Consider the following 26057-nt stretch of genomic DNA (forward strand, 5'->3'; position numbering starts at 1 on the left):
TCTCAGAGTCATTTTCCTTTCATAACTGAGGTTGTGTGCTGCAAAGTGCATCTATAAGCATGTTTACCTTCTGTGAGATTGTCTATTGCTGTGTGATAGTACACAGTCAATGAATCACTAATGTTTCTGCTCTTTTTCCTACCTAGCACAATGTAAACGGCTGCATGGGGGCTTAGTTAAACTGAAGGAAGCTAGTATACAGCTGGTTGAGCTGAACAAGAAACTTGCTGAGCAAAAGATTGTACTAGCAGAAAAATCAGCTGCTTGTGAGGCTTTGTTACAAGAGATTTCATCAAACACAGAAGTCGGTAGGTAGTTTACAACTACTGAAGTGTCCCACAGGCTAAGCAATGCTCCATGTTCTGGGTTGGGTTGGGTTGGAAGACCCTCTAAGAGCTCCAGCTGCTTCTAGAGGTAACCCTCCTGTTCTATCTGTGCTGACCTAGTGTTGTGCTAGAAGAGTAGGTCCCCTGTCTTGCCCGGATTGCCATTTTTGCAATAGATTTGGCCTACAGTGCTTTACACAACTCAATACTATGTTCTCCTGCCCTTGTCCTTCCCTTTCCAAAGTGTAGGGTGTAACATGGGAAAGAGGCATTAGCAAGAAAAAGGGACCTTCTGATTCAGAAAATTACTTTTAGAGGAAAAACAGAGGGAAGCATGGGAGGAAGACATTATGTATGCTCTTGTGTGGAACACTAACAGTATTCCTAACCTGGTGATGGAACTGTGAACATTGGCAAACTAGCGACAAAAAGTACTGAGTTGATGGTAACTTCTGATTTTCAGCCAAGAGCAAATGTGTATTAGCATACGTTCTGTATACAAATATGAATAATCCATTTATGGTCCTGCCTTTACAATTCCTAGCTGAGGAGAAGAAAAAGCTGGCTGAAGAAAAAGCTATGGAGATACAGGAACAGAATAAGATTATTGCTATGGAGAAGGCGGCTGCTGAGACAGCTCTGGCTGAAGTCATGCCTATTTTAGAAGCTGCCAAACTGGAGCTTCAGAAGCTTGACAAGTCTGATGTTACTGAAATCAGGTGACTCATTTGGATGTACAGTAGCATAAACTCTTGGAAATTCACTGAGACACTCTTTTTTGCAGGCTCTGAACCTTAGCCTCACCTTTCTCACCTGTATGGTGTGTGGGTGAAGGTCAGGACATCCGTTGTCTGCATGCAGAGGTCACAACAGAACCCCCTGATTCCTAGCCCAGAACTTCCCCTCAAGCCTGTTCTTCCACTCCTTCGTTTGACATCTTCCCCATAATTCTCTACCCTGTGTCTGATGCACTAGAAAGTTCTATGGATTTTGCCTGAACAGTGGCTGTCCAAATCCCTTCATTCCTCTGTTTTTATTCTGTGTGAATACCAGTACCACATACCAGTTACTTTTCAGGGATGGTTTAATAGCATGAAAATGTATTTCTCTGCCGAATTAACTTCTTCCTGTGTTTTTATAATACATCTTGTATTTGGGGATAGATATGAAAGCACATCCAGTCCTTGGCTGTCTCCAAAATAGAATAGAATTCTCTGGATTCTTCCTATACTGCTTCTCCCGGTGGACAGCTGCTTCACTGCCCGAGGGAAGAATATCATGGCTCAGGATTTTAGGCCTTCCACTCTTGAAATCCTTTAGTAATTTATTGATCAAATAATTGTCTGAATACAAGAATCAGTTTTGAGCTTTTGACTAGTTAATAGTTTCTCATCTGGCCTGGATTATCTTTATTATACATGTCTTATGTACTAGCTCTTGTATTGCAATGACTCTCTTAATGGGAAGTATCAGTGTCTGGCATCATGTGCTTTGTCTCCTACTTTTTCTCCTCCACTGTCTCCTTCATCTGTTTTCTAGATCCTTTGCAAAACCCCCTAAGCAGGTGCAGGCTGTTTTGGAATGTGTTCTTATAATGAGAGGTTACAAAGAATTAAACTGGAAGACAGCCAAAGGAATGATGTCTGAGGCAAATTTCCTGCGATCCCTGATGGAGATAGATTTTGATGGAATTACTCAGAGCCAAGTGAAATCTGTCCGAGGTAAATTACTGACCTATATGCTTAGAATGAATGTAGCATCTTGTTAATGTGATTAGCCATGTCAGCAGCAGTCCTTCCAGTGATGTTTGGGAGGGTGGGATTCACTTTGTGCAAAGGGACAGCGCTGTCTGCAATGCTGCAGATGTTGCACTGTGGGGGTGACTGGACTTTTCAGAGTTCAAGGATAATCTGCTATGTGTTACATCCAGTTTGTAGACACTTTGGTTTAGAGCAGGCAAGAAACAAGCAGGACAGCTCAGCGGGCCTGCTGTCTGCCTTTAGCCAATTAGAAAGTAGAATTACAGCCTCACCCATGTGGTGGAAATTAAAATGTGTTATGTACAGAGTGGAAGGAAGATAAACTATATCTAAAGCTTATGGGCCAAACTTTGCACATGCTCCTGAGGGTGTAATCCAGAGTAGTTCCATTAAGAGGGGAATTTGGCCCTTTGAACAAAATTGCATCTGAATGCTGCAGAGAAAACAAACCATGATCCTGAGACATGCTGAACAACTCCTGAATGCACTCCCTTCTTGGAGAAAGAACTTGAGAAATCACTAGCAATATTGTGCTTGTACTGTTACAGCCCAGTAGCTTTACCTTAAGGTCAGAGTCTCTTTAATATTCTGACAAATGTTTCATATTGTCTATCACAGCATTGCTTGATATTGCTGGTAGGGAAAGCTATTTCTCTGAGGATTTCTGCACTGTAATTCAACTCGCAATATTCTTCTATTTGCCCGTTTAGGTCTGTTAAAGAATCTTAACACTACCTTCACTGAAATGGAACTTGTTAGCAGAGCAGGACTGGGAATGTTAAAGTTTGTTGAAGCAGTGATGAGCTATTGTGATGTAGTTAAAGAAGTCAAGCCAAAGAGAGAAAAGGTAAAGTGTGTGGATTCAAACTCAGAGGAGGGTGAAGCATGATCCTGATGAGAAAAACAATACTTGGCAATTTCATAGGCTGCCCATGTCTCCTCTTTGAAGTGCTTAAAAAGAGGTGTTTAGGAAAGCTATTGCAGTAGGAGTGAGGCAGGTACTCAGCTGCAAACTTCTGTGTTTGTTGTGTCATGATGCTGGGATGTGGGTTCCCATCCACACCAGTGCTTGAAGGAGAAGGGAGGAATGTGTTCAGCTGGAATTTTGTAATCTAACATGGTTAGAAAAACACAATTTATAGCTATCTACTGAAAAGAGACTTCAAAACACATGGCATTTGGACAGAGCAGAGCTCAGTAGTACACAACATCCATGTCCCTTAAGCACAGACCTTTTGATTAACTTTTTTTTAGAACGACTGGAAAGGTAGTTGTATTAAGAAAGGAAACCTAATGTCCAGCAGATTTTGCTGGGAAACTTCAAGAAAAAGTTATTATATACAGCTGACTACTGAGAAAGTATATTCACTAGATGATGAGTCTGACTGGTTTTGAGGTCTTAATATTGTTGTTATTAAGCAGACGAACCTCCTCTTTTGTCATGGGACAACAGTGCTGCTGACCTCCAATGTCAGCAGGACTGCTCGCATGCTTTAATGTACCTTGTGGGTACAAAACTCTAGGAGATTTATCTGCTTTGGAACTGCAGTATCAGACCATGATGTATATGTTTGGGATAGGGAGAGGTGGGTGAGAAACAGTTATTTTAGCTTACACTGTTTATTACCAGGACACTTTGAAATACATGAAATAGGCAAAAGAAATCTGAGAATTTAAGACTCTTCTCCAAAGCCCTTCTTTCCCCTGATACTCTTATTTTCCTTCATAATGTAACGTAGGTGGCTAGGCTAGAACGGAACTATTACTCAACTAAGCGGGAACTGGAAAAGATAAAGGCAGAGTTGGCTACCATTCAGGATGAGCTTAAAGCTTTGGGGAACAAATATCAAGAGGCAATAAAAGAAAAGCAACAGTTACAAGAAGAAGCAGAGATTATGCAGAGAAGATTAAATGCTGCTGACAAGCTCATCTTCGGCCTGAGATCTGAGAACAAGAGGTAAGTCTAGATTCAAAGAGGGACATTTTTGACATCAGAGGGTCATGTGCCAGGGATAAAATCTATCACACTGAGACATTTTTGGAAACGTCACTTCCTGTGATGTTTGTTTCTGAGAAGAGCTAATATCTGTTAGCTCTTGAAAAATAAAAACAATTTTTAGTGCAGAAGAAAAAGGTGAACTCAGATTAAAAGGAAGAAGGTTCAGATCAACTCAATGTCTGTTGACATTATAATAGTGAGACAACAACTGATTGTAAATTTGGGGGTCTGTCTCAACCTACATCTCAAGTAGCAGCAGCTGGAGATTCTGTATATAAACCCCATCTCCCTGGTACAGACTGACCCAAGATTGCCTTATAATTCCATCAGGTGGACAAAGGAATTAGAGGACTATGAAATACGAAAGGTGAAGTTGCTTGGAGACTGTCTACTCAGCGCTGCCTTTCTGAGCTATGAAGGAGCATTTAACTGGGAGTTTCGTAATGAAATGATCTATCAAGTGTGGCAAGAAGATATCCTCTCACGAGAGATTCCTCTCAGTCAACCGTTTAGGTTAGAAAGCCTCCTGACTAATGAGGTGGAGGTTAGCAGGTATGTCCTGTCAAGAAACCCAGTGACTACTGAATGTAAAATTGTGAAGTGAGAGTCTGGATCAGAAACTGTAGCATAGAATTGGCATTGTGGGTGGAGAGAGCCCATTTCACTTTCTTGTCTCAAAGATGGTAAGGAGACAATTTTTTTTTTTCGGGTTAACAGAGGCTATTTGTTATAACAAACCATTGTACTTGACACTCCAGGGACATTCACTGAACCTAGACACATATAATACCTTTTTAGGACTTTTTTTAAGGAGTTATCTATAATATGTGTTCAACCCAAAGCCCAGCAGGAGTCTTTTCATTGACTTAATGAATTTGGAATTAAACCCATGCCTAGGTAGCCCATATTTCAACTACTGCAGGATTACTCACCAAGTGCAACAGTCAGTGTTTTGAATAGTGTAGTTACAAATGACTCAGTGAATCAGTCTGAGTTTTGACACTGTTCTTACAATCACATACACTATATGTTTCCTTAGGTGTCTGATAGTGTGCACAGTGAATTGCATAACTTTACTGACAAATGAAATGTGCTGCTCTCCCATCAAGTTTTTGTCCCAGCCTGGTCTTTGATCCATTCTGTTCCCAGGTGGGTTTCCCAAGGATTGCCTCCAGATGAGCTCTCTATCCAGAACGGCATCCTGACAACATATGCGAGCCGCTTCCCACTCTGTATTGACCCACAACAACAGGCATTACATTGGATTAAGAAGAAAGAAGAAAAAAATAACCTGAGGGTAAAGATAAATGATCATTTTACCTCTTTACTGATTGTTGTAAAAGCTGCATAAATATCTGTGGTCTTGAATGGGGAACCAATTATGTACTAACAAATGTGTTGACACACATTTCATATCTTCACGTTATTCTCTTGCAGATGGCTTCCTTTAATGACCCAGATTTCCTTAAACAACTAGAACTGGCCATAAAGCATGGAAACCCTTTCTTGTTGCATGGTGTTGATGAATACATTGATCCTGTGATAGACAATGTCTTAGAGAAGAATATCAAAGTTGCACAGGGGCGAATATTCATTGTCCTGGGTGACAAAGAGGTTGACTATGACAGTAATTTTAGATTGTACCTGAACACCAAATTATCAAACCCAAAGTATTCTCCCTCTGTGTTTGGCAAAGCTATGGTTATCAATTATACAGGTAAGCAAAAGTGTATATTTAGTAACAGAGTAGTGATTATGCTGTAGTGCAAGTTTAGGGCCTTGGTGTTTGTCTGAAACAGCAATGAAACTCTAAAAAATGCATAGCCTCCCTTATACTCAGCATCTGATTAATAGAAAATTATTCTCACTCTCTTAATCTGAAATTAAGCTAAATATCTCTTCTTGCATCTGTCAGGTTAGGATGCTTTGGTAGAATTAAGATATAGAGTTATTAACCAAGTCACTCTGTTGCATTGCTGTACTTTATGAGATGATCGAGATGAAATAAGTTGTGTACAAGCTCTCCTTGTGTTTAAAAAAAGACTCTGTGCTGTGTACATGTGTTGTATCTATAGTTACACTAAAGGGCCTAGAGGATCAGTTGCTCAGCGTTATCACAGGTTTTGAAAGAAGGGAATTGGAAGAACAGAGAGAGCAGCTCATCCAGGAGACAAGTGACAACAAAAACTTGCTGAAAGATCTGGAAGACTCTCTCCTTCGGGAACTGACGTCTTCCACAGGAAACATGTTGGACAACTTGGACTTGGTGCAAACCCTGGAAGAGACAAAATCCAAAGCTACTGAGGTACCGGCTCTGGGCTTTTTGGAAGGATATCTACTAATAGAACATTGTCTTTCCTTTTGCATTGTGCTTCATCTTTCACCCTTGAAGCTAGGAATTAGTTTGATAGGAAATGGAGAATTTTCTTATGAGTATGTTACATCTTTCTGTATTGGACAGTATTTTATTGAATCAGAGAACCAAATCCCATCTTCAGGGGAGTCCTTATCAGGACCAAAGTAATGGTTATTTACAGTTCTAAAGGAAAGAGCATACGATATATTTCTTTCAGCTCTGAAACAACCTTTGTCATGTATTGTATCAGATCTGAAATGAAAAATTAAGATAATTTTTACTCAGAGAGCATGTAGAGTCTCCATCCTTGGAGGTTTTCAGGCTGTAGTTGGGCAAAGCCACAGCTAGTGGCGGTCATAGTCCAGCTTTGGGCAGAAAGTTGAACTAAAGAGCCCCAGAGGGCCCCACACTATTTCTATGATTCTGTGTAAATCTTTGCCTTTACTTTTCATAAAAACACAGGGTGGGATTCATTTTATCTAACTTTTGATTTTTACAATTCATACTGCTTCTTTAGAGTTACCCGCCCAGATTCTCTATATAGTCAACTTAGAGAGGCAGGCACTGAATAGCTCTGCTTATTGTGATATTACATATATACTGTGGATCAGCTCAGTAATTACATGTGTATAAAATTAATGTATGGCTAGGTGATTGAAAAACTGAATCTGGCTGAGACGACAGCGGTGGATATTGATCGTCTTCGAGATGGCTACAGACCAGCTGCCAGGAGGGGGGCTGTTTTATTCTCTGTTCTGTCTGAAATGGCACTTGTCAACATCATGTATCAGTACTCATTGGTCTCCTTCTTGGAGGTTTTTGGACTCTCTCTTCGGAAATCCATGCCCAGTCCTATTCTTCTTAAGAGGTTAAAAAACATCATGGATACACTGACTTTCAACACCTATAACTACGGCTGCACAGGTTAGTGCCATTTAATGATGGGCTGGTACTGTGTTATGCAAATATTTGTTAAAAGCCAGTTGGTTTGCATTAAAGAGGCAAGCTACCAGCCAGTGAATTCACTAATATTCAGTTCTCAGCATTGGTTCTAGTTTACACTTTACTCCCTGCTATCTCTGTTTGAAGAAACTGCAGATTACCAATGTAACTTTGAAAGAAATGCTTTTCCTAATACAGTTATGAATGGTAAATTGCAGCTATGGATCTCACATCCCTGGATGTAGCTCACAGATGCTGATTTGACTCTAAGCCTGATCCAAAGCCCCATCTTTGATCACCTTGATCTTTGTGGAATGACCAGATGCAGGATCCAGTTCCACAAGTTTTAGCAGCTGATTTTTGAAAATATTATCCTTTTAATGTAGGTTTGTTTGAGAAGCACAAGTTACTGTTCTCCTTTAATATGACTGTCAGGATAGAACAAGCTGATGGCAGAGTTCCACAAGAAGAACTTGAGTTCTTTTTGAAAGGTAAAGTGAATATATATATCTAAATAATTATATAGTTACATGTAGCAGTAGCTCTTGACTAGATTTGATTTACTGTAAGAGCTAGCACCTAGAGAAACTACTCTAGAAGACTCTACTAATAATTGATTTACTGTAAGAGCTAGCACCTAGAGAAACTACTGAAGATAGCTGAACTGTGTTGTTTTACACAAGTTGTGGATTCTGCTATTTCTATTTTTTCACTTTGTTAAACAGCAGAGAGGCTAATCTTTCTCTGCAGATGTTGACACATCTCACATTATCTAATTGTTAGGATGTTACCTGAGAAAATAATCTTTAGTTATTATCTGACTATTTATAAATAATTTTAGAAATGTTTGCAAAGATAAAACTGGCTTTTGCAAGTGCTTGTAAAATGCCATCTTTTCTTCAGCAGACCAGTTCAATCTTACAGTGCTCCCAGAAACAAATTTCCAATTGGTTCCTCTGTGCAGTGGGACTGTATGTGTGGTCATATATTGGAGCATTTATGACACGGAAATTCACTCTGGTTTCTGAATGTGACTAGGCAATATTTCCCTGGAGAAGAGTGCACGAAAGAAACCGTATGCTTGGCTTCCAGATCAAGGCTGGGAAGACCTAATTCACTTGTCTGAACTATTTCCCGAGAAATTTGAATCGCTTCCAGATGATGTGGAAAAAAATCCAGATGTATGGAAAAATGTACGTGCTTTTCGCCAATCCTGTTTTCTCTTCTTGTTTTTCTATGGGTATTAAATGTTCAAGTATGATACAATGTGCCATAGCACTTGGCAGAAGGCATGTCACCACTGGCTTTTTCTGTCAAGGCCTTGCTTTTCTTCTTGACCTCAGTTAGTGATTTGCTTATTTCCAGAAGAATTAGTGCTCTTATTATTTAAAAAACAAACAAACAAAATCTTCCCTGGTATACTGCAGATTTTTTAATTTTCCAGTCAAATGCCTTAGATGAGTTATTTGCCCTGTTGAAGTCAGTGGAGTTTTTGCTGTTGATTTCAAGAGTCAACATTTCACCGTTATTTTTGTACTGCTAAATTGTACTGTGATCTTCTTGTGGCAGGGAGTTCTATAGGCTAGTTACAAACACAGACTCCTTTGTTCTGCCTTTAGTTGCATTTCATGTCATCTTGCTTTATAAGAAGTCTTTCTGTAAACAATCTGTTAATACTTTTTGCTTGAGATGCTATTTTCTGTATCTTCAGAGAATTACTTGACATAAAATTAAAGTACAAATGTGTTTCTGGACTAGAAGAAGTTGACTTTTTTACATTCACTTAATCTTTTAATATTTCTTTGCAGCTGGTTGACTTTATTCTTTGTTCTCCTTGTGTCTCTTGGCACCTCGTTAATCAAATTGCTTTTGTCTGCTTTCCTTGTAATTTCATTGATAGAGTAATTTGATCCATTTGCATTGTCTCCCATCTTTTCTTGCCAGTGGTATGATACAGATGCTCTGGAGCAGATGCCCTTCCCCATGCAGTACCAGAACGATCTCACAAACTTTCAGAAACTCCTACTTTTACGGTGTTTCCGGGTGGACCGGCTCTATCGGGCAGTAACGGACTATGTTACTCTAACAATGAGTGAGAAGTAAGTCACTCTCTTCTTTCAAACCTGAATCACACCATTCAGGTATTTTGCACAGAATTGGAGTTGTAATCAACTATGGAAACGATTTTGTAATTTGCTTAAAAACAACAGCATGTGATTTGTCTCTATTGTTTCTATGTGCAGTCTGCAAAGAGCTTTGATGTTTGTGTAAAAGTCCTGTTTTACGCAAGATGGCCGCTCTTGTGCAAATTAGCAGTTTATTGTGCTTCTTTTCCTGCCAGGTATGTGCAGCCCCCTGTGATCAGCTTTGAAGCTATCTTTGAGCAGAGCAGTCCTTACTCACCGGTCGTTTTTATCTTAAGTCCTGGCTCTGATCCTGTCAGTGACCTCATGAAACTGGCTGAGAGGACAGGCTTTGGAGGGGATAGACTCAAATTGCTAGCCATGGGACAAGGCCAGGAACAGGTAACTCTGGTGGGAGGGGAGGGACGTGCTGTGAGCAGCAGTTAGTCTGTGAACTCAAATCATGCTCCTGATGTGGGCTTGTTTGAATTCCCGTTCCAAAGGCCTGCCCCATTTTAAAGGAAGTTACTTTGCGGTTCAGACATAGCATACAATTTGCCAGCCTGGGAGTAATGCTTTCCTGTAACATGAAAGGGGCATTTGGCTGATTGAATGAGAATGATATTGTCGTCTGTTAAAAAATAGTTGAGCTGAAAAGATGTTATTCTGCATCCTTTCAAAGGTTAATCGGTGACCCTGTGTCTCTGTGTATGGACATGAGTTCACTGGAAGTCAGTGTTTGCTACCAGAAATATACCCTGCTGCTCTCTTTCCTGTAGCTTTCCATTTTGTTACCGACACTAAGGCAGGGATGTCCAAAGCTTAGCAGCTGACTGAATTTGCTGTGAATTCCGTCAGTGGGAGAACTCCTGTTAGATTCATTTAGACCACCGCTTCCTAGGCTTTGATCTTCACCCTCTTCTGGGCCATCCACGCTCTTGTACTGTTTTGAAATACTTCAATGCTCTGCATGACTTTTGATTTCAAAAGGAATTAACGAAATAAAAAAAGCATCTCAGAGTAACATCTTGGAAAGGTCTGTTCTCAGCGAGGAGTGTTCTGGTAAGTCTACTAAAACTAACTAAAAGGCTGAGTGTGCTTCCTAGCAGGAAGAAATCCATTGCACTAACTCACCAGAGACAGTTTGCTTACTGGTTAAAGGGAGAGTTACTCAAAGACAGTTTTTTCCTTCTCTCAAGATTGCTTTGCAGATGCTGGAGAATGTGGTGGTTCGTGGAGAGTGGCTAATGCTGCAGAACTGTCACCTTTTGGTGAGGTGGCTTGTCAGTCTGGAGAAGGCACTGGAGAAAATTACAAAGCCTCACCCAGACTTTCGCCTCTGGCTGACTACTGACCCGACCGAGGGCTTCCCAATTGGAATACTGCAGAAGTCATTAAAGGTACTGTGCAGTGGGGAAACCCCAGCCAGGGGGCATGTCCTCCCGCTCTTATTCCACAACACAGACTGGCTTTGGGACCTCAATGCAGCATGTTGACTTGGGCTCTTGGTGCTAGCTTTTTGTCTTTATAAGCCAAATCCTTTTTTCATCATCTGTTTAGCTTACGGTGATTTTTCCTTTGGGTTAAAGTTCTTCATCAGTTATTTCGGAGTAGAGGTTTGTGAGTAAACCTGGAAATGTGACAATATGTGACAAATGCTCTTTAGGCTAAAATGTCACCACATGTAAGGAATATCCAGAGAGACAGAAATAGTCCTGTCAGTCCTGATGCTGAAGTGCAGAACTGAGGTCTGTGTCTAGCCTGGCAATAGTGCCAGTTGAGCAGACATTGTAATAGGATAATGGTTTCCAGCTGCTACTTCAGGCTGCAGCATTTATCACAAGCAAGCTGAGCTGATTATTTTGAAGGCACAAGGCATGATGCTGTCCTAATGTTCTTATCTGTGGCTGCTTTACTTCTGTTGTGGTGAACCAGCCATGTAAACATAATTATTTTATTTCACAGATTTGAAAGCAGTGGCGTGAAAGATCCACCCAATATGTGCTCTAGTGTAGCAATGACAGCTCTGGAGTGAGCATGAATGTGTCTTTAAAAGACTGCAAATACGCACTTTCTAGGTCTAGCCATGAGCAGTGAGAACAGAGGTTTTATAGCGCTTTGAAAAAGCTGCCAGGAAGCTGGCTCTGCCTCAGTTTGATCATCAGTAAAGCCATATCAAAGACTGTTAAGCCATCTTACTGTGGGGATATGTAGGACACACCAAAATGTGTAAAGTACTGATATTTCAGTAAATTAGATCTTGAAGTATGATAAGTATTAATGTCTTTCCAATAACGTGACTCTTTCTAAAATAACACCAAGTTTCTTTTTACATATGTGTGTTTACCTTGATAAAGTTAAAAAATAATTCCATATTGATATGAATTTGGAAAGCTGTCAAAAGTTTTCAAGCTTGCCTTGTATAGCTTACTTAGCGTGATATATTTACAGCTTATTTTCCTGAGGCTATCCAGTAATTGATGGCTTCTCTAATTATTTTGATAGGTTGTGACAGAACCACCTAATGGTCTGAAACTGAATATGAGAGCCACCTACTTCAAAATTCCCCAGGAAGCCTTAGAGCAGTGCCCACATCCTGCCTTCAAACCCTTAGTCTACGTCTTGGCGTTTTTCCATGCTGTGGTTCAGGAGAGAAGGAAGTTTGGGAAGGTTGGCTGGAACGTCCCGTATGATTTTAATGAATCTGATTTCCAGGTAAGAAGATAATTACAATGGCTTGCTCACAATAACATTTTGCCTCACTTTTTTCTGCTGCTGTGGACCAAGTCATGTAGACGCCCAATCTTCTATGTCAATTTTGGCCACTAAAAATTAATCAGATTCCCAGTCCTTCATGTTTATATTGCCTCTCTCATGGCTTTCTTTTCTTAAGAGGATTTATACTTAACTTCTTAATTATTTGAGAAAGAAATGATTGATAGTTTTCAAACAAGAACTACATTAAATAAAATCTATGGATATGTATAGCTGATTTATGACTCTTCTTATATCTCACATGTTCCAACAACTTTATTAGGTCTGCATGGAAATTCTTAACACATACTTGACGAAAGCTTTCCAACAAAATGACGATAATATCCCCTGGAGCAGTCTCAAATATCTTATTGGTGAGGTGAGTGCCTACAATGTCACTAACGAACACTTGGTGGTAAAAGAATCCAGATCAATGAAGCTTCCTTTCTGCATGGGCTGTATCATCCAGGAGAGCTGGCTGAGAAATCTCTCCTGGGTTCTCTGGAAACTCCTGTGTAGCCCTGAACAAGTCACTTTTAATCTCACTGTCCCAATGAAATTGGGCCATGGTGTGTAACTGCACAACAGGGGAGTTCTGGTGCTTAATTAATTTTAGTGAGGACACCCTTGGGATTCTCTGAGGAAAGGTACTGAACAGCACAACTTTACAGTGTTACTAGCACAGTGGAGTGTCGTTGATGGGAGAGCTGTACACACAGCTCTCTAGAGTTCTGGCTGGGCTAGATGGGAGATGTGCAGTAGCTGGCCAGTTCAGCGTAGCTGCTGTGACATGAAACCCTACAGAAAGCTGTTATTTTGCAGCACTTAATCAGAGCTGAGCATGAGCTAAGGAGCTACATACTGGTGCATGTAAATCAGCAGGACTGGTGCTGAGGAGTGGCCCACAGCAGCTGTCTCCAGACTAGGTCCGAGTGCCTCCTGCTTGTTCCCCCTTGAGAAGGGGTTAGAGCCAATGTACTTGCTATTCCTTCAGGAGACAGCGTTGTACCACGCAGTCAAAAGCAAAAGCCTATAGTGGTTTGGACCTTTTGGTGATTTTTTAATAACAGTATTTGCCGCCCCCAGTGCTATAACACTGATGTAACTCATTTCTAGGTTATGTATGGTGGGCGTGCAATTGATAGCTTTGATCGGCGCATTCTGACCGTCTATATGGATGAGTACCTTGGTGACTTCATATTTGACACATTCCAAGTGTTTCATTTTTATAAAAATGACAAGGTTGATTATAAAATTCCACAAGGAACTGTAAAAGATGACTTTGTTGGTAAGAAATGCTTTTCCTGCCACTTACTTAAGTTAGTTAGCATTAAAAAAAAAAAAAAAAAGTCTACTTACAGTGTGTGTTCTCGCCATATGCCCATTGCTGGATATAAGAAGTTGAACAGAACGTTGGGGGGGTGTGGTGTGTGTGTGTGTCGGGGGTGTGTGTGTGTGTGTGTGTGGGGGGTGTTGCAATGTTATAGGCCATTGATGAGAATGTTCTTGCTTTATACAAGCATCCCTGTTAATGTAAGCTTACCAGCCAGCTCATTTCTTTAATAAAAAAAAAAAAAAAACAAACAACCCAACCCCACAACAAACAATCCCCAGGTAAACAGCATGTTAATTTTGTTATTATTAAGTAAGTAAGTAAGTGATACATTTCCACAGGGGAGGGGTGTGTGTGGGGTGTGTGTGGGGTGTGTGTTTTATGCTTAAAAAAAAAAGTTTATTCAATCCTTGCAATGTTTCAACAGCAGCTATAGCAGTTCATTGTTTTCAAACAGCGAAATAACAAAAATTGCTCATGGAATTCTCTGCAGTATTCTTTATTTGCACAGTAGCTGTGGTTTAATGTATTCAGGAAGCCTGGTTTTGTATTGCAGAGGCGATAGAATCTCTGCCACTTGCTAATACTCCAGAGGTATTTGGTCTTCATGCAAATGCTGAGATTGGCTATTATACACAAGCCGTTCGCGATATGTGGTCTCATCTTCTTGAGCTGCAGCCTCAGACAGGTGTGTGTGTGCTCCATTACTTTGAATTGGTTTTGTAAATAAGGCACAGCGAGGTGATGAGCTCCTTGCCACAGGGCTGTGATGCCAGCCATGCTACAGCGCACCTCAGGGGTCCTGGGTCCTGGCCTGGGTGCTGCAGCCTGTCCCGCTGCCTGCACCCTGCATGGGGCAGTGCAGGCACCAGCAGGGGATCCACAGCCTGGTGGGTGGAGGGTTTTGCAGGTGGGGACATGGTGAGATTGTGTCAGGGCCTTGGGGAGCAGAGGGGAGCTGGAAGGGGAGTGAAGCATGCTGAGTCTTGCCGGCACGGAGGCAGTTCAGCACATGGCCAAGGCACGCAGAGAGCCTTCTGGTGCAAGCGTCAGTGCTGCAGAGGGGGCGAGACTTTGATGCCAAAAGGCGAGTCTGCTCTCAGAGAATTAATGATAGAAGGGGTAACCTATGCAGAGTTAGTCTCACTACCTCGTTTTTGTTTCAGGTGAAATTGGTACAGGAATTAGTCGAGATGAATATATTGCAAATGTTGCCAAGGATATAGAAAACAAAATACCGCAAGTCTTTGATCTCGACCAGATACGGAAAGGTTTTGGACCACACATATCCCCCACAACTGTGGTGCTGTTGCAGGAACTGGAACGTTTTAATAAGCTGATCATTCGAATGGCAAAGTCGTTGGCTGAGCTGCAACGTGTAAGTAAGAACATACAGAACTACTGCTGGTCACAGCAACTAGAGGCAATCAGTCAGGCTCTACCTGCCCCAGGCTGGTACTCAGGTGCACGCTGTCTTTCCAGGCCTTGGCTGGAGAGGTTGGAATGAGCAGTGAGCTGGATGATGTAGCTCGGGCTCTCTTTAATGGACAGATTCCTGGAATCTGGCGGCGGCTGGCCCCCGACACGCTCAAAACACTTGGAAACTGGATTACTTTCTTTAGAGCTCGGTATAACCAGTACACCAGCTGGGTGAGTGCCTCCAGAAAGCTTTTTGTGTTGTTAATCTCCATGATCTGCTGTGCAAATTGGTGCAGAAGTCAGTGAACACATACTGCTGTCGCTAAGTTACTCAAACTAACGCCAATCACCACCTAGAATGATAATGAGTGATTGCACGACTATGGAGGCAAGACAGGCTAGCCACTGGCTCATCTTTAAGAGCACTGGCCTCTGGGCTGACTACCAGGTGTGGTGGGGGAAGCAGGTGTTGCAGCTTGTTTGTGATTGCAGGTTAAGGAGCAGGACCCCAAGGCCATGTGGCTCTCAGGCCTCCATGTCCCTGAATCTTACCTGACAGCTCTCGTTCAAGCCACCTGCAGGAAAAACAAGTGGCCCCTGGATCACTCCACCCTCTACACAGAGGTCACCAAGTACCAGACTGCAGAAGACATCACTGAAGGGGCTACTCAGGGTAGGTGTTTCTATGATTTGGCAAAAATAATGTAATTAATTGGTGAGAGGGGGAGAGAGAGAGAGAAAGTGCCTGGTATAGTGAGTTGATTACTTGAATTATACCCCACAGACAAGACCCTTGGTTATGCATTTCACAGCCCATATGATAGCAAGCTGGGAAGTTGCTGTGTTCTGGGTTCTGCTTTCCTGCTGAGTTGCTGTATGCACAAAGCATTGTCCTCTTCCTTCAGCTGTTTTTACCCACATGCACATGTTTGAACTTCTACCTCTCCCTCATGCTCCTTCTCTCTCCTTTTTTCTTAATGGCTAGAAGATCCCTAGTCCTAGCAGGTTTATAAAGACCTAGTTACACCACAAACAATATGTTGGAATATATTTAAACCAAGTAAATACAAGTATGTAAATACAAGTACTGTACAAATATCTCTTCATGACATTTCTATGACTAGCAATCCTCTAATTACTAAGTATAACAAACACTGGGTAAAGGGACAGCTAAGCAACTCTTGAGTGCTAGACCTGATTGAGAACAGAGGAGAGAAAAGAAAAATCTGATTGGTTTTGCTAAATCTAACTTTCCAGTTAAAAAGCAGTCACCTCAAGGGCTTACCTAGACTATTCTTTATTTACTACCATCTCAGCAAAATGGGATTGGTACCAGAACAACTCTATCCCAACCTTTCACCTTTTGTTGGAGATCTCCAGAGCAGTCCCACAGGAGCTGAAAAGCTCTTACAACTTGGCTTTTACTTGGGCAAGGAATTGGGAGGATGGTGCCCACTGTGGGGAAGAAAACTGCAAGCACATCAGTATTTATTCCTGATAATGTTTATCATATGTAACACAACTGAGACAATTTTAATGTGAAAAAAAATTTGTATAAAACCAGCCATCAGTAAATGTACCTCTGTGTAGCTGCAGCCTGGAATGCTGAAGTGAGTTTTGTCCTGCTTGTGCTTGCCAAGGACAGCTACTGCAGAAACAACAGTTGTCTTAGACTGATTTTTTTTTTTTTTTTTTAGTAGCTCAATTTACAGGAGCTTTTGCATTTTCTGCCTTCCCAGGCTGCTTTGTTTCGGGTCTGTTTCTGGAGGGAGCAGACTGGGACACAGAGCACAGCTGCCTTGCCAAAAGCAAGCCCGGGGTCCTGGTGGTGGAGTTGCCCATTCTGAAGATAATCCCTATTGAAGCACACAGGCTCAAGCTCCAGGTACCACTCCATGGCCGGTAGTCCCTTCCCTCTTAGCACAAGCAGGTCTATCATTACCACTAGTGTATAAAGTATGCAGTTTAACACTTCTTACATTAGCCATCATTAAAGCTTTTCTTTTCTAGGGGTTTCCCTCAAGAGGGTTAATACATTTGTTGCCTCTTTTCCATTTAGGCAGCATGGAACCACCTTGGGACACTCTTATAATCCCTCTACTCTTTTCATTATTTCCCATAACCAGTTAGTGACATAAAGGACATTTACATTTTCTGGCTATCAGTTATTTAAGACTTGTAACAAAAAAAAAAAAGTGAATTTCTGAAAAGAGTCATCTCTCCTAGAGGCCCTTCTTGTTTCTACTTCAAGCACTACTCAGTGTCCTTCTTTTCTCCACATCTTTCAGAACACCCTCCGGACACCTGTGTACACAACCTCCCTGAGAAGGAATGCCATGGGGGCTGGCCTTGTTTTTGAAGCTGATCTTTACACTACAAAGCACATTTCCCATTGGGTCCTGCAAGGCGTTTGTCTCACCTTGAATGCAGACTGACAGGCTGAAGTTGGCAGTAGATTTCCACCACCTCACACCCCCCCCCCCCGAAGCCAACTCTTTTGGTGGGGGGGAGGGAAGGAAAAATAACCAAACTGGGCAGAGATTCAGCGCCATGGGTGGGGTGCTGTTCATTCAGCACAATACAACCAAGCCAGTACCATCAATAAACACGTTTGAAGAGGAAAATGTTTTTCATAGTTTGCATTTCCTTTTAAAAAGCCTCCAAGCAGGTCTGCGCATACAAAAGCGGTAATAAGTTAGTCTCGCACACACAAAGACTAAGGTTTGCCCATGTGGTTGTAAGAAATGTTTTTAATTGCCCAAAGCATCACTTCCGCTGTGCTTAGAAGTGGTGCCTTCCATCATCCTTGAACAAGTGGCAGGGTAGATCAGTCATACAATAGATAGCCATAAAAATATGGCAACAACAACCAAAAACACCCAAACCACTGCTGGTTAATGCAATACACTTAAAAATAGTAAACCACAGAATAACAAACTTTCTTTAACCACCCATTTTCCAGGAACTCGGCTTTTTCCCTACCCCTCCCCACCATTCACGAACCAAATCCTACCAGGCAACCGGCAAGGCGTAACACTGAGGAGTCTGTCTTGGGCTTTAGAACAGCAAGTGACTGAGCGGCGGGAGTGCACAGGGCAGGGCAGAGGAGGCCTCGGGGTAGCGGGGCTTCAAACCCTCTCTGGCTGGGAACAACCCTGCTGGAAGTTGTCATGCAGTACCACAGTTAAGAAGAACAGCTTTTGTCATCCTGCCAGCACCGGCGTGGGGGCAGCTGACAGAGTGATCTGGAGCTCCAGAGGGAGAGACACACCGACACGCAGCTGCAGAAAAAGCTCAAGAGGGACAGACTACAGCTGGCAAGGGGAGGAAAAAGGGCAGGCAGGGATCCTTCATCAGCTTTCACAAGATTATGCGTTCCAAGTTTCTGAAGGCACATCATAAGCTTAGCAGCATTTGGGAGCCATTGTGTCTTGCATGTCCTACTCAGAGGCTGCAGACAGGAGTGAAGCAGAGGTGAGCTGGAGGTGCTGATAAGAATTTTAAGAAAAAAATGGTCAAATTTGTGCTCCTTTCCCAAAATTACATACTCTCACAGCTCACAGCATGCCTTTCTTTCCTAGGAAAAAAAATAATAGAAAAATAACCAAGTAGTCTCAACAGCTGTAGGGTCTACCTGTTGCTTACTAAAAAGTAGTAAAGGGTAGGGGAGTGGGGGGCAAGTAGGGGAACCAGGGCAAGTGCAAGTCTGTCCCAATCCACAAAGATAAAAATCCAGGATGCCAGGTTCTCCTCCTGTATGAACTGGTTAAGTCAGTTAAAACTAAATACACACATTTTAGAGGGACAGCTGAGGTTTCTAAGCTGGCAGAAGCCAGCACTGTCTGATGCCCAGAACAAGTCTAAAGTTTTCAGGAAACAAAACTAATCCCTTTACAAAAAAGTGCAGGTTAGAGCATAACAAACCATTTCCACATTGGATAGCCAGGTACAATATCTCCCTGGAAAAGGAGCTCTGAGCCAGTAGGGAAGGTGTTACAGTGCAGTGTACTGACTAGCATGAAATGTGTAATGAAGCCATTCAATTAAAAAACAAAACCCCACCAAACAAAAACCAAAACAACAACCCAGTGTTCATACTTTTTCTATGAGGATCACTAACCCTTGAGTGCTTTATCCCCCTCCCTATTTTTTACTTGAACAAAGCCACAAACCAAAGTATTTAAGATTAATCAAGTAATGCTCGCTGGGACTCAGGACTTTGAGAAACTATGAACACAATTTGCAGTTGAGAGCATGTGCGGGTGCAGGAAAAGATGTCCTTCGTTCATTTTAAAGTGTATGTACATCTGCATTATTTTCAATGCTACCGTGAGAAAGGCTTTGTCATGGAGGTTAGTGCTTACGTACACAGTGAAGACAAAAGAACCACTGCTAGTTCAAATGTTGACAGCCAATACATATTGCTGCAGGTTTATAGTTAAGTTTGTTTTCACTATTATAGAGTAATAATGCAGCCCGCAGCCTGTGCCTTTGTCCACACGTGTAGTTACAGTAAATGGAGCAGTGCTCAGAAGCAAGCAGTCAGGTACCCCTGATTTGGCCACAGCATTTAGTAGTTATATACCTTGCCATATGAACACAGTCATATTAGGTTTCATTAGAGGAGCGTAATCTATTAATGATGTATCTGGAAGAAGTTTGGCATGCATGGGGCATCAAAAGAAACTTTACTGCAGGTGCTATTTATCCTACAGGGTCACAGTGCATGAACAGCAACAGAGTAGAGCATTTCAGTGATTTTACTCAAACAGTTCTGTCTGTCCCTGAGTGCTTTCTGACCACTTTGCTTCCATGGACCTGATCCACCGCCAGCGTTTCCACCTCTGGCTGAGGCTGGGATGGCGCGACATGGTGGATGCGATGCGCCACCCCGATGTGCGCCTTGTGCGGCTTCTCTCGGGCTGGGCTGTGCGATTCACCGGATGCACGATCTGAGGCAATCGGTGGAATAACTAACGGCCTCTCCTTAATAAGATGTACCTCTGCTGTTTCCCTGGCCAAGAGAAAGGGAGTGGGATCAGGCATGGCATCCACAGGCTCTCTTAACAGCAGCTTCCGGCTATCCGATCCTATTCTGTAGGCCTCTTCGAACTCAGGGTTCAGTGGTGTCGACAGACTCTTCTTCATTCTGCGCCGTGGAGTCTCCGGCAGTTTATCTTTGGGAGGGGACGGCTTGTAGTTGGACAACACAGGACTGCCAGAAGGGGTCCCCTCCAAAGTCCCACTTGAGCTCATCAGCTTCTTCTTAGTAGCGTGCAGCTGAGAAGTTAAATAAGCGATAGTGCTCGCTCTCTGCTCTAGTTCACTCGACAACATGTTGAGCTTATGGCTTTTCATTTTTAACTCTTCCAAATACTTCTTCTCTCTTTCTTTAATAGTGTTTTCCAGCACCATTATCATCGCATTCTTTTGTTCAAGTTCTTTCAGTAACTCATTATTTTCAGCCTCTTTGACTTTCAGCTGAGCTTCAAGATCTTCACACTTTCTTTTGAGTTCATCACTTCTTGAACTACCATTTCCTAGAAGAATAGGAAAAGCAGAAGTGTTTCAAGTTAACAATAGCCACTAAGTAAAATAGTGCAACAGGGTTCCTTTTGGCTTCCCAAAACCATAGGAGAAATCCCAAAGACTGACTTCAGCTAATACTCTTAAAATGACTTCATCTGCAGAAGCACCACAGCAGCTTTTAAGCAAATGATGATGAGCTAGTGCCACTCACCACGGTTTAATGGTGTTTAATAGTGTTGATACGAAGTAGAGATGCTTCACATGTTCTGGGAACAAGGATTACAGAATCCATACTTGCTGAACTTGCTCAAAACATTGAAATGGCTCCACATTTTGCAAATTCTCTTGGTTATTAAGAGGAACTTCGCCCACTGCAAATGCCAGACTGGCTGGAGAGAGTAACGGAGCAGGTGTCACAGCTCACCAGGAAGACACACTCAGGCTTTAGCTTTACCCCTCTGTGGGCAGCTGAAGCCTGTGACTCTGAAGCAGGGGTGCACCTTGCTGCCACAGAAGTCTCTGTGGGGTGTCCAAGCCTGGCTGCCTTCTCTTCACAAGAGTGTGACATCACCGCATAGCACTAGGGGTTCTTCCACCATCAGGAAAAGGTAAGCTGACCCGTCTCAGCACCCCTGCCCTCATGCCATACAGCCCCGCAGGGCGATTTCGTCACTCTTCCCTTGGTTATTACAGCAGGACAGCTTCCCAGCTGTTCAGCAGAGACCAGCAGCCTGAATTTCTCCAATAACCCTTTGTCACAGGCTATCGACAGTAAAGTGTTAGGTATAGTCCCCTCCACACTGGGCAGCATCTGCGTTTGGCACAGCATCAACACAGCAGCATCACTGATATATCACCTACTCTGAAAATCCTGTGATGAGAAGCATCTGAGCACCACTGCAATATCAAGAAATAAAGCTGCTCAGCTGCTTTGCTAAATTTGCCTGTGTTCTCTCTCATCTGCCATACATGTCCTATCTCACACTACCCCTGAGCCAGGAGGTTACTTCCAGGGAGTGTTTTATTCCTGTGTTTCACCTGTTGGTAACATAATACATCTGAAATAACTAGAATCTAGCATATATAAATATATAAAAATAAATAAAAGCTTTGTGGTGTAATTACAGTACCAGCTAAGTTTTAATAATAGTCTTGCTCTTCTTCTGCCCCTAAAATTCACGTTCCCTGTCCCCATACAGCATGCAGGGAACTGATTGTCTAGTAAGAGAGAGGAGTCAGCAGTTCTACACTCTATTCCTGGCTCTTTCAAACATTTCCTAGGTGACCTTGTGATATTTACTTCATAAATAACAGTAAGTCTGGGAAGTAGAAAACTACTCTTATACCTTTAGAATTTATAAAGTCAACATCCCAAGTGCAAACTATTCTCACCTGCTTGTAATGGAGAAAATACAAACATTGGAAAAGATGAGGAAGTTTAACATGAACATTAAAAGAAAAATGTGATGTTTTCCTTACCTGACAGATCTGAACTCTTTACAGTCAGCTCATAGGTTAAATCTGAGGAAAAAAGTTGTTTATTTTTGTTAGAACAGCATCATCTACCCCATACACCACTGGTGGGCATGTTTACAGTTGCATACTTCAATAAAAATATAACTAACTCTTCCCCGCGCCTGAAGCAATAATAGGGGATCCCCTGCAAATTATCAAATCTGTAAAACAACTGCATCTATCAGGTGACACGTTGCCTTTTTTTTTTTTAAATAAGTAAATCTTTGTTTAATGCCCGAGACACATGCTGACCACCCTAAATATACCCTCAGCTTTCTTGCTGAGGTTTCACAGCTGAAGTAGGAAGCTGTTATGCCATTCTCATGAAAAGAATTAAGCACCAAATCAGCATTGGCATCCTCTCCCCGCTACCTGTGCAGTGCTGCTGCAGGCGTCGAATCTCAGCGTGCAGGCCTTTCAGGGTGTTGGCATGTTCTCGTTGGAGAAACAACAGGTTCTTCTGGGCACTCTGTAGCTGGTTCTCCAGATTTGAGGCTGCCATCCTGACATACAGTTACCCTGTCAGTAAACAGACATAGAATTATAACAGCAAGTTACCTGGCACATACAAAGATAATCACTCTGCAGCCAGGATCAGCAGGAATATCTGAATTCTACCAGTCATGAACTGATATGCAATCAAGCAAATGCCACAGAAGGTTTTTCTGTTTCATGACTATTTCCATTAGAAGTGCTCTAAGTTCATAGAAAGCTTAATTATAGTATAGGCCAGAGCAGCATAGGGAACTCATTTGTTTGGAGTTAACACATTTAAAGGATTAACTTCAGACAGACTAAGTCACTAATCCTGTTACAAGATAAAAGTGGAGTTCTGAGAAATGGGCTAGTATGTCCCTCTGTCTTGTTGGGGTTTTCCACATACCTCCAGGTATACAGGAATTAGTAACATCCCTGGACAAGAACAAGGAAGAAAACACTAAAAATGCACCATCTCTAAAGAGAAACGCAAACCAGGGGGTCTAACACACAGTTGGGCCCAGCAGTACCACCATGGACATGGTTGCTATGGGGTGCCTTAGCCGAGATGTGCTCACTGGGAACTGCGTGAGGAAGCTCTGGCTGCTGCTGGCTGCTGTTGCATTCCCTCAGGTGTGCTAGAGCAGGATCCCATACCCAGTGCAGGCCCCACGGCGCTGGAGACTGGCATCTTGCACGGGCAGATTGACATGCAACAAGACAACTGAAAAGCACAATGTTTCATTTAAAGAGAAAACGGGTTTTTCTTGCTCAGGTTATGAGCATGGAAAAGTGTTACACCACTGGGTTTTCCCTGCAGAACAGTCTTATAAAACTAGGCCTTGACTACAATGGTGCTCAGACTCATAACAATAGAGCTGATTAACTGTGAGATGCTGAGAGGCATCCTTGAAGACCGCTGCCAGTGTTACTACGGCTCCTGATAAGGCAACGATGGTTTTACATCTACCCACAGGCCAAACTGCAGAGAAACATCTGTCTGGTAGAGCTGGAGAGACAGAGACTCCCAAATGAATTCCCTGACACAGAGGTAAAAATAGCTCCTCGCACCAGGCACAGCCAAATGCTTCCTGCGGAGAAGCACACGCTGTGCCCTGGGGCTGTCTTCTGTGCCATTTACACAAGTACCTAGAGGAGCATCCAGAGGAGCACAAACAGGAGGTACCAGGTCCCCAGTGATACCTAGTCACCAAGTCTGTCATAACACCATTTTGTTTATTGTCCTGTTTCCTAGTGAAATTTCAACTCTGAAATGAGTACACTAATGAGAAAAAGCAACCATGACAGTATGCAATCCTCCTGCAGCCTCCAAGCACAAAATCACTCAGGTATCCTTTTAGTTCTTGAATTTCACTGTGTGATCATTACCCTTCTCTGCACACACAGAGTGCCACACTGCTACAGCTAGGGTGCATGGTGCTGCTCCACCTACAGCTGGTTTATAGAGGTTGCTGGGTCTACATGAGAAGAACTTTCCAGAAACAAGTAACTCCACATTACTACACTTTACATTTCTTTAGCAAAAAAGCTGTCATGCTTGGGAAGCTTTCTGCAAACTCTGGGAATCAAGCTGCCTTCTTGGGTGGCTCAGGAACACGATGACAGTGCAAAAATAGGTGCACGGACAAATTCTGAGAACCAGGCTCATGGGCACACCAGAGCAATGGGTGTAGCACATACCGGGTGGGAATTACACAAGCCGTGATGGGGAAAATACTTTCTGGGGGACAGGGAACTCTGTCACAGCCCCTGGCCTCCCACCAGGGGTGACGAGGAAAGTTTCACAAGTGCCTCTGCGCGCTCCCCACATCAGGGCTGGGAGCCAGAGCAGCCCTCTCCTGCTGGCAGGTAATCCAGCCACAGAGACAGGAGACTGATCAAGCAGTTACCATCCTGGGCTAAACACTGCTGATGCGTAAGGAGCATGAGCTTTGTCACTGGAGCGCTAAAGGCTAAATTCAGTAATCTGTGTAGTTTGGTAAAAACAATTACAGTATTTAGGTTACAAAGATAAGTAAAGAATCAGGGGTCCCGTTGCCTGGACAACCATCTGCAATGGCATTACCACCAGAGACCACTTGTTGAGCATAAGATAGACGTTAATTCTGTCCGTGGCTGCCTCTGGTTTGTCTTGCCATGTCAAGTGTTTTGCATCGGGCAATTTTGGTTTGTAGTTTTATGACAAAAATTTGATTTGGTAGAGCATGCACTCAGAGAAACTAACACTTCTGTCATTCCTGAACATAACACAGCCCTGTGTTTAATTTTATACTTTTTACTCCCCGAAAGAACACCAGATTCAGTGACTGTGTGCCATGGTAAAACACTGAGGGGGGAGAGGGGGATACATACACACACGCACAGAGCCTTTCTGATTTCACATGTGACCTGAACTGGCATCATCATCAACTGACTTATCCTACAGAAGCATATGTTTGACTGTAAATAAATAAATAAATAAATAAAGTGAAGGCATAAAAGACTTTCAAGGAATCCATTTTTGTGCAAGGGGCAAACCAGAGCTCTCGGTTACTTTATAACAGAGATCAAAGATTAAATTCAGTGCTCAAGAATGAGGGTAACGGTGCCAACTTGTGCTTTGTTGAGTGGAACAGGTCATTTTGCAATCACCATCATCAGCAAACAAGCCAAAGATTATGGACCAGAAACATTCTCAAGAGGTTTCTGGGTTGGCTAAATAAACAAACTGTGTTGTGCATACAGGCTCTTGCTCTACGACTTGCGAAGAGCGGCTCATTTGAGTCCTGACTGCTTGCCACAGCCCGGCAGCAGAGGCACTGGGACACTCCATCAGCATCACAGTGGTACACCCCACTGTGTCAGAGGACTATCTGAGGATGGACTACACAGTCCACAGCAATTACTGTGAGGCACCATTAATTTTAAGGATTGATGGTATTTCAGCTGTGTTACATTTTCAAAGCGACATCACCTTGTTTGCAAAGCTGACCTCAGACAGACAGAAGCTTTACTGAATCATCCAATTTCTTAAGTGATCATTATATTCTTACCGACTGAATGCAACAGCAGAATAAAACCTGCAGAGTCCATGCCCTCACCATAGCTGGAGCTCAGACTGGACGGTACACCAAGGCTCAGAAAGGACTTTAAATCAAGAAATGCATTTCCAAAGGAAATTCTAAGCACTGGCAGTGCTAGGTGAAAGAACAGCCTACACATAATATCCTGAAGCCTTTACTATCTCAATGGTTACTAACAGTGGCTTTATGGCTGAAACCATAATCCGAACAAAAAAAGACTTCATCACCAGCAACAAACAGTAAGTGTTTATAACTCAGTCCTTGCAAATAAATGTGTTTTTTTTAAAAATAGTTATTAAATGTTACAAAAAAACAAAACAAGGCTGTCACCAGTAATCCCCTCAATTGTTTTCTCACCTTGATCTCTTACATCTTAAAGATCACACTAGGATTACCTATTCTGAATAAAAACCACAATAATCAGAAGCAGGCTAGTTTTAT

At 42.5% G+C, this 26057-nt stretch overlaps 2 protein-coding genes across 7 annotated transcripts in view; one reads left to right on the forward strand and one right to left on the reverse strand.

Annotated features, from left to right (window-relative positions):
- DNAH10 (dynein axonemal heavy chain 10) overlaps positions 1-17636 on the forward strand; it is a 56668-nt gene extending 39032 nt beyond the window's left edge. The window contains exons 55-78 of the mRNA XM_075769953.1: positions 147-308; positions 871-1045; positions 1866-2047; positions 2797-2933; positions 3826-4043; positions 4416-4637; positions 5235-5382; positions 5523-5802; positions 6161-6390; positions 7092-7365; positions 7770-7874; positions 8422-8576; positions 9328-9482; positions 9725-9908; positions 10706-10906; positions 12012-12221; positions 12544-12639; positions 13377-13548; positions 14150-14281; positions 14760-14971; positions 15076-15243; positions 15505-15685; positions 16752-16897; positions 17301-17636. Of these exons, the coding sequence (XP_075626068.1) occupies positions 147-308; positions 871-1045; positions 1866-2047; positions 2797-2933; positions 3826-4043; positions 4416-4637; positions 5235-5382; positions 5523-5802; positions 6161-6390; positions 7092-7365; positions 7770-7874; positions 8422-8576; positions 9328-9482; positions 9725-9908; positions 10706-10906; positions 12012-12221; positions 12544-12639; positions 13377-13548; positions 14150-14281; positions 14760-14971; positions 15076-15243; positions 15505-15685; positions 16752-16897; positions 17301-17447 (4292 nt within the window). The 3' untranslated portion in view covers positions 17448-17636. The remainder of the gene's footprint in view (positions 1-146; positions 309-870; positions 1046-1865; positions 2048-2796; positions 2934-3825; positions 4044-4415; positions 4638-5234; positions 5383-5522; positions 5803-6160; positions 6391-7091; positions 7366-7769; positions 7875-8421; positions 8577-9327; positions 9483-9724; positions 9909-10705; positions 10907-12011; positions 12222-12543; positions 12640-13376; positions 13549-14149; positions 14282-14759; positions 14972-15075; positions 15244-15504; positions 15686-16751; positions 16898-17300) is intronic.
- Positions 17637-17744: 108 nt separating this feature from the next.
- Positions 17745-26057, reverse strand: part of CCDC92 (coiled-coil domain containing 92) — a 75522-nt gene continuing 67209 nt past the window's right edge. For 4 of the 6 annotated variants that reach the window (XM_075769949.1, XM_075769948.1, XM_075769950.1 and 1 more), the window contains exons 2-4: positions 22429-22575; positions 22021-22062; positions 17745-20552 (exon numbers count right to left, since the gene is read on the reverse strand). In XM_075769949.1, coding sequence (XP_075626064.1) covers positions 19777-20552; positions 22021-22062; positions 22429-22558 — 948 coding nt within the window. In that variant the 5' untranslated portion in view covers positions 22559-22575 and the 3' untranslated portion in view covers positions 17745-19776. The remainder of the gene's footprint in view (positions 20553-22020; positions 22063-22428; positions 22576-26057) is intronic. The other 2 variants (XM_075769947.1, XM_075769952.1) reach the window with 1 other exon arrangement.

Source organism: Balearica regulorum, chromosome 17 (assembly GCF_011004875.1).
Source record: "Balearica regulorum gibbericeps isolate bBalReg1 chromosome 17, bBalReg1.pri, whole genome shotgun sequence".
In the NCBI taxonomy this organism is placed as follows: Eukaryota; Metazoa; Chordata; class Aves; order Gruiformes; family Gruidae; genus Balearica; species Balearica regulorum.